At 53.5% G+C, this 8,888-nt stretch overlaps 1 protein-coding gene across 1 annotated transcript; it reads left to right on the top strand.

Moving 5' to 3' along the window:
• Positions 1–237: 237 nt before the first annotated feature.
• Positions 238–8,666, top strand: PSCA (prostate stem cell antigen; the record flags this gene model as incomplete). The annotated part of the gene is made up of 3 exons (XM_084618075.1): positions 238–289; positions 4,836–4,943; positions 8,452–8,666. The coding sequence occupies 3 exons, from the start codon at positions 238–240 to the stop codon at positions 8,664–8,666; spliced, it is 375 nt and encodes a 124-aa protein (XP_084474201.1).
• Between the last annotated feature and the right edge of the window lie 222 nt (positions 8,667–8,888).

Genomic DNA, 8,888 nt, shown 5'->3' with positions numbered 1-8,888 from the left:
GAGCAGTGATGGGGAGGGAAGTATCTGAGAGCACAGATGACGGGGACAGGTCAACAGAGGAGGGGCATTCATCACAAATATCAGTGCCATGACTCACAGGACCAGCTGGTCCAGAAATGAGCGATTTAGCAGTGACACCTCCCAGCCCCCTGCGATTGATGAGATAACTGAAACGGGCTATAAAGCACCCCAGGAGGAGGTGTCCCGTATTCTCTGTGCTTGGCTCATCCTTCGAAGATGAAGGCTTTTCTGGTCATCCTGCTGGCTGCCGTCCTGTGCACAGAGCCAGGTAAGACATCCAGGAGATTCCTTCGTACACCATCCCATCTCCTTACCACCAAGATAAACGGCTCTGGGAGTGGCTGGAGAGATCCTTACAGTGCGTTTGCAGCAAAGAAAGAACTTCTGAAGTCACTGGCTCCAGCTCCAAATATAGTGTATTGGCATTCTCCTGGACCACTTGATGGTTGATCACTTGATGGTTACCTGTTCTGGTCATTCCCTCTGAAGCACCCAGCACTGGCCACTGTCAGAAGACAGGATACTGGGCTAGATGGACCATTGGTCTGACCCAGTGTGGCCGTTCTTATGGACAGCAGGCTGGTCCATATAAGGATAAAGATGGTCTTCTGCATTCCTGATGAGAGTTTATATGCTTGGGATTTGAAATGAGTGCTCATTTCTAGAAACTATCTATCTACTGGGGCGGTGAGTTGTATGGGCTCCAGCAATCTTCAAGGCCTGGGGGCCTGGCTCCACCAATGTTTGGGGCCGGGTCTCTCCCCCGGCCCCACCTGCCACCCCCCCGCATCGCCCCCGAGTGTCTCCCAGCCCCCACTTGCTGCCCTCGTGCGCCTCCCCCGTGTCCTGGAGCGTCCCTGCCTCTCCCCTGCAGCTTCACGCTCACTCTGCTTGGCATCAACTGCCACCACAGGGTCCTAGTGTCCCCCACCGCCAGTGGCAGGGCAGGCTGACCCTGCCCTTCCTCCTCAGACCCTTCCCTTTTCAGGCGGGACCCTCCACCAGCAGAGGGGGACCCCCCCCCGCCCACAGTCACCACTCCTGCCCCATGCTGGTGGGGGAAGGAGGGGTTCCCTCTCCCGGAGCTTGCTGCTGCTGGCGGGGAGAGGGCTGGGGGGAGTCCTCCTCTCTGGCCCCAGCCCCGGGGCAGCCTGCCTGCAGCCCAAACTCATCCCCAGCCCTGCCCCACCCCAGAGCCCACCCCTCCAACAGAGCCCTCACCCCCCACACCCCAACCCTCTGCCCCAGCCCTAAGCCTCTCCAACACCCCAAACCCCTCATCCCCAGCCAGAGCCCTCACCCCCCGTACCCCTACCCTCTGCCCCAGCCCTGAGCCCCTCCCAAACCCCTCATCCCCAGCCAGAGCCCTCATCCCCCTGCACCCTAACCCTCTGCCCCAGCCCTGAGCCCCTCCCAAGCCCCTCATCCCCAGCCAGAGCCCTCATCCCCCTGCACCCTAACCCTCTGCCCCAGCCCTGAGCCCCCTCCTGCATCATGAACCCCTCGTCCCCAGCCACACCCAAGAACCCTCACCACTGCACCCCCTCCCATCCCCAAACTCCTTCCCAGAGCCTGTACCCCTCCCCCACTCCTGCACACCCACCCCCTGCCCCAGCCTGGAGCCTGCACCCAAACTCCGTCCCAGAGCCTGCACCCCCACCCCCTTTCCACACACCCTCTCCTGCCCCCAAACTCCCTCCAAGAGCCTGCACCCTGCACCCCTCCTGAACCCCAATCCTCTGCCCCAGCCCAGGGCCTGCACCCCAGACCTCCTTCCCCCACCCAAACTCCCTCCCAGAGCCTTAGGCAAGTGTGGGGCGGAGTTTGGGGGGGGGCGGGTTCTGGGCACCACCAAAATTTCTACAAACCGGCCACCCCTGTCTATCTATCTATCCACACTCCCCCCGTTATGCTGGTATCTGAATCCCCCAATACCTTTCTAATCTTTCTTTTTATGCCTTTCCCCTGCCTCATACAACAGGAGGTTTCCGTTTACTGGCAGGTTTTCTTATTGCTTGGAGGGGGGTTACTTTGGAAACCAGTGAGATAACTCGGAGGCTTACTGACAGAGGGAGTTTAGAGAAGAGAAACAGAATGAATGTGGAGGAAAAACTAGACCGTCTATATTCTCTAAGTCATAACCAAAGGGGACAGGTGACGTGCCTACAGAGATGGGTGGGAGAGGAATGGTTTCAGATGGCACAAGAGGGTATGGCTAAGAATACTGAGATGGAATAAGAAAGGGAAAATTTAGGCTGAAGAACTGCAAAAAGCATCCTGCCAGTCTTCCTGGGCTGTGGAACAGCCTTCCAAGGAAATGGGCGTTAGGCAAATTATTTGGGTCTTTTATAAGCGTTTGGGATAATACACGAAAAAATGCTCACTGGGAACCATCCTGCCATTCTCGGTGATGAACTGGGCAGTCTAACAGAGCGCGTACAATTCCTTCAATAGCGTCTACAGCTCTGCGCTCTGGAGCCTGAGTTATTGCTGGGAGAGACATGGGAGTCTGAACACGCTGGGGCCGTCTTTGGTTTACTGGTTTATACAGCTGCTAGCGCACTGGTGCTCTGATCCAGACAGGAGCCAGACTGCGCTCTGGCCACGTTGTTATTAATAATCATCATCATCCCACGAACCCTGCCGAAGGCTCCCACTCTACACTGTACAATGTCAGGCCTGGATGTGGGCCTAGATCTGGGAATTCTGATCCCATTGATCCGAGCCTGTGAACCAAGGGGACCAGTGTAAAGTTGGCATGAGATTAGATCGGCTTTCTGGATTCATTTTATCTGCAGGTCATCTCCTTAGTCCTGGGTATAATTGACACCCTTCCCTCCCCTCCCCCCCCACACACAGAAGAACCATTACAGGTTATGGAGCTTGAGAAATCCACTTGGCATGGGCAGGGAGGGGGAATGAATTCCCATCTCAGATCCCATGGGGACAGCTGCACCCAAAGGGGTATGGACCCTCCAGGGAAGGACACATGGGAATCCCACCAAAGGAGCTGGCTGAATCAGTGTATCTCCCCAGGCACCCTTGGTATGCCCGTGCTAGCCAGCCTTGCCTGGGAGCAGGAAGAACTTTATGCCACTGGGATTCCCCTCCACTGGTGGTTGTGCTGGTGAATCAAAGCCAAGATTGGGAGGGCAAGCCGCATAATTCTGCACTCGGAAAGGAAAGGTGGTCTGGTGGTGAAGGTGCTAGACCTGGGTTCAATTTTTTGCTCTGCTACAGGCATCCTGGAGCACATCACTTGGCCTCTCTGTGCCTCTGCTCCCCATCTGTAAAAGGGAGATAATGGGGTGCTGTCAGGGTAAGTGTATCAAAGGTGATGAGGTGCTCAGATCCTGTGCTAGAGGGGGCCAGATAAGTGCCTGAGCTAGATCAAGATGGGGGCAGTGAGCTAAACCCACAAGAATTTGTGCAAATGAACTTAAGCAGGGCCAGACTGAGGGGAAGGCGACCACCTGGGGTGCTGGGCTCAGGGGGCTCCAGGCTCGGGGGGCTGTTTTTGTTGTTAGCGACAAAGGGGAAAATAGAACGTTTGAAGTAAAATGTTTCAGGTATTTCGTATGTGGCTTCATTTTTCACTAACCTCCTAGAATGTTCTGGACCTTTGTAAAATCTTGTGGAACCTTCCAGACTTTCCCCGAACCTCCTAGACTGTTGTCACCACGCCCTCACGGGTGTATAAGGGGCGGGACGTTGCCAGTCAGTCAGTGAGATGGGCTACCAATGCTCAAAAAGATTATTCAAAAGTTTAACAAACGGTGGAGGGATATGGCCGGCCCCAGTAAGGTGGAAGCTCCAGCCTTCTCGCTCCCCATAGAGGGTAAAGCAGGTACGTTAATTGAAAGTCCTCATGTCGAACACACCTGGGGTGCTGTTGGACATTTCAGCTGCATGAGAGCAAGACACGCCTCAGGTGGTGCTGGGAGAATCAGAATAATAATGCTTAGCCCCAGTATAGTGCATGACGTTTTCCAAAGCCCTGCCCAGACAGGCACATCTCCTCCCAACACTTCTGGGAGGTAGGTAAGCGATTCCAGCCAGTGAGTGCTGAACATCCAGGGACAATGCAAGTGGATTGGTATCGATAGGTACCGAGGCACTACTGAGGATCTGGGCTTTAAACTGCGATTGTCTGCACTTGCGTCATTGCCTTTGTTCAGTGCACTTCACGGTGCTGTGGAAATGTACGGTATTGCGTCACGCTCCCCTAGGGCCTTCACGCACGCCAGGGTGTATGAACCCTTTAAATTCACCCAGGACCACTCTACCCACTGGGATTCATTTCCAGAGGGAGATAAAGGGTGTGCATAGACTCTGTGCTCGAGGGCGTTGCCAGAAAGCCGGTGTCACAAGTCACAACATTAGATCAATCCACACCTTTTAGGCCTCCCTCCATCCATCCTGGTTAATTTAACATTGATGTCCGATTGTTATTTACTGCCAAAGCTCCCGGGGGCTCCAATCAGGAGCGGAACGCCATGGTGCTTGGTGTTATCAAACATTTTGGAAGAAATGGTCCATGTTCTCATTTACCAATAATCATCATCATCATTAATAAATTGTTCTCTCCTTGATAGTCCTTATTCTTGAAACTATTTAGAGGGAACGTGCCCCAAGCCCTCCAAAAATTGCCTATCCCCCTCCCCTTTCTACACATGACTCTCTGGGGTGTGACCCACGGTAAAGATGGAGGGAGGGTCTTTTAAGCCACGGTTTACATTGCAATTGCCCTGTTTGGTAGTGTGCATGAGACTCCCTGTATTGCATTCCCTTCTAACCCTCTTCCTCTCCTGCAGGTGGTTCTTTGAAATGTTACACGTGCAAGATGCAGCTCAGCAACTCCAACTGTCAGACACAGAAGCTGTGTGGCAACGACTCTCAAGCATGCAAGACGGATGTGATCAGTAAGGCAAAGTCCCAGTTTGGTGTCAGACACCAAAGGGGCTAACACAGAGACATCCCTCTAGGATGTGTGAACAGATCCCCTTCCATTGCAGCCTTTCAGAGATCCCTATCTGGGTGCCAATGCCGGGTCTCTTACCGGCACGGTGTCCTACAGGAGGAGACATGCTGACTGGGACTGAGCGGGGGCAAAAGGCCTTCAGCTTGACTTTCACTTTATTCAGGAAAGGCAGAAGGCTAAGACTGATGCTTAGTGCTTCTGGCGTACACTGCTTTCCCGCAGGAGCCTCTCTGCAGAATTCCCCAGTGCCCAGAAGAAGAGGGAGGGTGTTATATTTATATTGTAAAACCCAACCCATTAGGGTGTACCCATCTCTGCCTGTCTGGAAGTCTCTGGGCCAGATCCTCAGCTGGTGTAAATCAGCACTGCTCCATTGATGTCAATGTGAAGGAAGCCCAGGGACACTGAAAGCAATTCTAGCTTTAGAAATTACCTGTTGGAGTAATACTAATACCCTCTGTTAACTCTTTCTTTCACACAAAACTTCCCTGGGTTAGACAGAAAGGCTGTATGGTTCAGTGGTTAGAACAGGGACACCGGGAGCCAGGAGTTATAAGTTCTGTTTTGCTGGCTCTTCCATTAACTCACCAGGCCAGATTTGGTAGTGAGGAATTAACTTAGAGCTGGCCTACAGTGGGAGCTTACATCAGCCTAGCTACGGCTCTTGAGGGCGTGAAAACACCAGGCCTCTGAGCATAGGTGTGGGAATTAGGGGTGCGGCAGGTGTCACCCTGTGAAAAGTCATCCCCAGGTGTCACTGTGAAAAGTCTGCTGGTGCTGTCTGAAGGACGCTAGCATCATTTTGTGATTCTTGAGACTGCCGGAGCTGCGCTGCATCCGTGTGCTGTGAGCGGGAATTGCACTTTTCCACATTACTTTTGAAGACGCATGGTTTATGAAAAGAAAAGGAGGACTTGTGGCACCTTCGAGACTAACCAATTTATTAGCTCACGAAAGCTTACGCTCAAATAAGTTTGTTAGTCTCTAAGGTGCCACAAGTCCTCCTTTTCTTTTTGCGAATACAGACTAACACGGCTGCTACTCTGAAATATGGTTTACAGTTTCGTTAGCTGGCTTTCAGCACCCCCACTATAAAAAGTGGTCCAGTGCCTCTGAGAGACGTAGCTATACCAACCTAAGCCCTGGTCAGGGAGCACTAGGCCGATGGAACAATCCTTCCATCAACCTAGCCACCACCTCTCAGGAGGTAGATTAACTACAGTGACAGACGAATTCATCTTGTCGGTGGAGGTAATGTCTACACTGTCACCTGGTCTACCCTAGAACTTACTTTGGTATAATGTATGTCGTTCAGGGGTGTAAATAATCCACATCCCCGAGCGATGTAAGCAGAGCTGTGTCGGCAGGAGAGCTTCTCACGCCAACATAGCTACCGCCTCTCGCGCGGGGTGGAGTCATTAACCGACAGGAGAGCTCTCTCCCATCAGAGAGCTTAGCCCTACTTTCACTAATGCACCTATGTGTAAGGAAGTCTGAGCTGCTGAAGGGCCAAGAAAACGTTTGTTACACCAGCTTATAGTGTTCAGCTCTGAATTTGATCCCCTGTGTGTCTCAGGGCAAATCGCTTAGCCCCTGTATTACTGCACTCTCCCATCTGTAAAATGGGGATACCAATACTCCATTAACTCACTCACAGGGATGTTGGGAGGCTAGACTTGTTTATAACAGAGGCGCAGGACTGTCTCAGGCTCTGTGATTGTACAAAGCTTGCTACAGTGGGGCCCCGAACCCTGTATGGGGTCTCTGGAGTTATAATAATAATGTTTTGAAATCCTTGGCTAAGTGCGCTATAGAAAGGCAAAGGATTTGTTATACTACAAGTCAAGCAACCACGCTCAATTAAACTGGATTTTTTTTTACAAGCTGGTTCCCCCAAGAAATGCAACCCTGCTTTGTGTTCTTTCCCTTCTCTCTGTCGCTCCTTTGCCGAGACTCCTTCTAGTGGTCGGTTGCAGAGGAGCAGCCGGGTCAGTCTGTATCCGCAAAAAGAACAAGGAGGACTTGTGGCACCTTAGAGACGAACCCATGTGTTTGAGCGTGAGCTTTCGCGGGCGCCAGCTCGCTTCATCGGAACTGCCTCGGCTGATTCGATTCAGTGAGACTTGGCCGGGGTCGCGTTTTAGAATCCCCCGCGCAGTGGTTCCCAAACTTTTGACTAAATGACAGGTTTCAGAGGAGCAGGCGGGTCAGTCTGTATCCGCAAAAAGAAAAGGAGGACGTGGGGCACCTTAGAGACGAACCCATTTATTTGAGCGTGAGCTTTCGCGAGCTACAGCTCGCTTCACCGGACGCATACTGTGGAAAGTGTAGAAGATCTTTTTATACACACAAAGCATGAAAAAATGGGTGTTTACCACTACAAAAGGTTTTCTCTCCCCCCACCCCACTCTCCTGCTGGTAATAGCTTATCTAAAGTGATCACTCTCCTTATAATGTGTATGATCAAGTTGGGCCATTTCCAGCACAAATCCAGGTCCCCCCCAAACAGTGTGCATGTGTGTAAACTCTTTACTATGTTTTAATTTTTTTTTAAATTCAAACATGAAAGAAAAAAAAGAAACACAACATCAAGTGATTTCCACACTGCTAGCACCCCTCCTCAGCCCCCTGCTGCCGCTTCCCTTCCCCTCCCTAGTCCAGGCCGGCTCCCCAAGCCCCCTGCTCGGCTCCCCTCAGCCCTCTTGCTCTCTGTCTCCCAGCCCTGCCCCCTCTCGTCAGAGATGCTGGAACAACTTGTATCGTGGGGGTGCTGAGAGCCCTGGATATGATGGAAACCGGGTCAAGCCAGGGGGTGCGGCAGCCCCCCCCCCCGCACCCCTAGTTCCAGCACCTGTGCCTCTTGTGAATAGAGAGACCTGTAGCAGGGCTCCTGCCACACCCCTGTAGTTAGAGGCCTTCAGGCCTTAAGTGAGAGTGGAAGACAGGCTACAAGGAAACAGAACAGCCCTCCAGGCTGTTTCTGTCCTGGGAGAGAATTAGCCTCGCCCTCTTCAAGATCCGTTTATGTCCATGGGCGAGGGGAGGGGCTAACTGAACAGCACCCGCCACAGCTCCCTCTCCCAGCAAGGGGGCCCCTCAATCCCAGTCTTCCCCTCCGTCAAGGCGAGAAGAGCGCCCCGTCTCCATCCCAGCTCCCCTCCTGGGCCAGGCCCCCAAGTTCCATAGTCCGCTCTGCCCGGAAGAGAGTGTGATCCTGCCCCCCACACACCCTGCTGCAGCAGCTCCTGTCCTGGGGGCTAAGCCTGGCTTCCCGCTCCAGGCATTGCAACCTGGTGCATGGGGGTTGCCGACCCAGTCGGGTTTGGCCCAGCCACCCCTCTGTCAGCGGGCCCCCAAACCTAAGTGGTCTAAGGCAACCCACATAGACCCTTTCCGCCCCCCCCCCCCCCCCCGCCGCCCAAAATGAAACCATTTTGTCTTCCTTCCAGACGTCGTGGGCTTTTTCAATGTCATCAACAAGGAGTGCGCTGCGTCGTGCCAGCCGAACTACCAGGACTTCACCGTGGGAAAGCAGAACGTTTCCTGCTGCAGCACCGACCTCTGCAACCGCAACGGGGCGGGCAGCGTGGGCAGCAGCTACGCCGCCATGGCAGCGGGGCTTACAGCCAGCGTCCTCTGCGCCCTTCTGAGGAACGGGCTGTGAGGCGTGGGGAGGAGCCCTTCGGCCTGACAGAATCCTGGCGCTTCCCCGCGGCGGCTAGGATGCTCACCGCAGGCCCCAGCTTCACGCTCAGCTCTCTTGCGCGCTTATAGCTGGCTGCAGATGCCTCCCTGGCAAGAGCTTTGTTCCTGCTGTTAATCAAGAATAAGAAACTCTGTGCGTGTGTGTGTGTGTGTGTGTGTGGTGTGCCTCTGAGAAGGACGC

This window comes from Lepidochelys olivacea, assembly GCF_965140295.1.
Source record: "Lepidochelys olivacea isolate rLepOli2 genome assembly, chromosome: 2".
Classification (NCBI taxonomy): Eukaryota; Metazoa; Chordata; order Testudines; family Cheloniidae; genus Lepidochelys; species Lepidochelys olivacea.
Note: the sequence above shows the minus strand (reverse complement) of the source record. Positions and strands in the feature narration are given on the sequence as shown.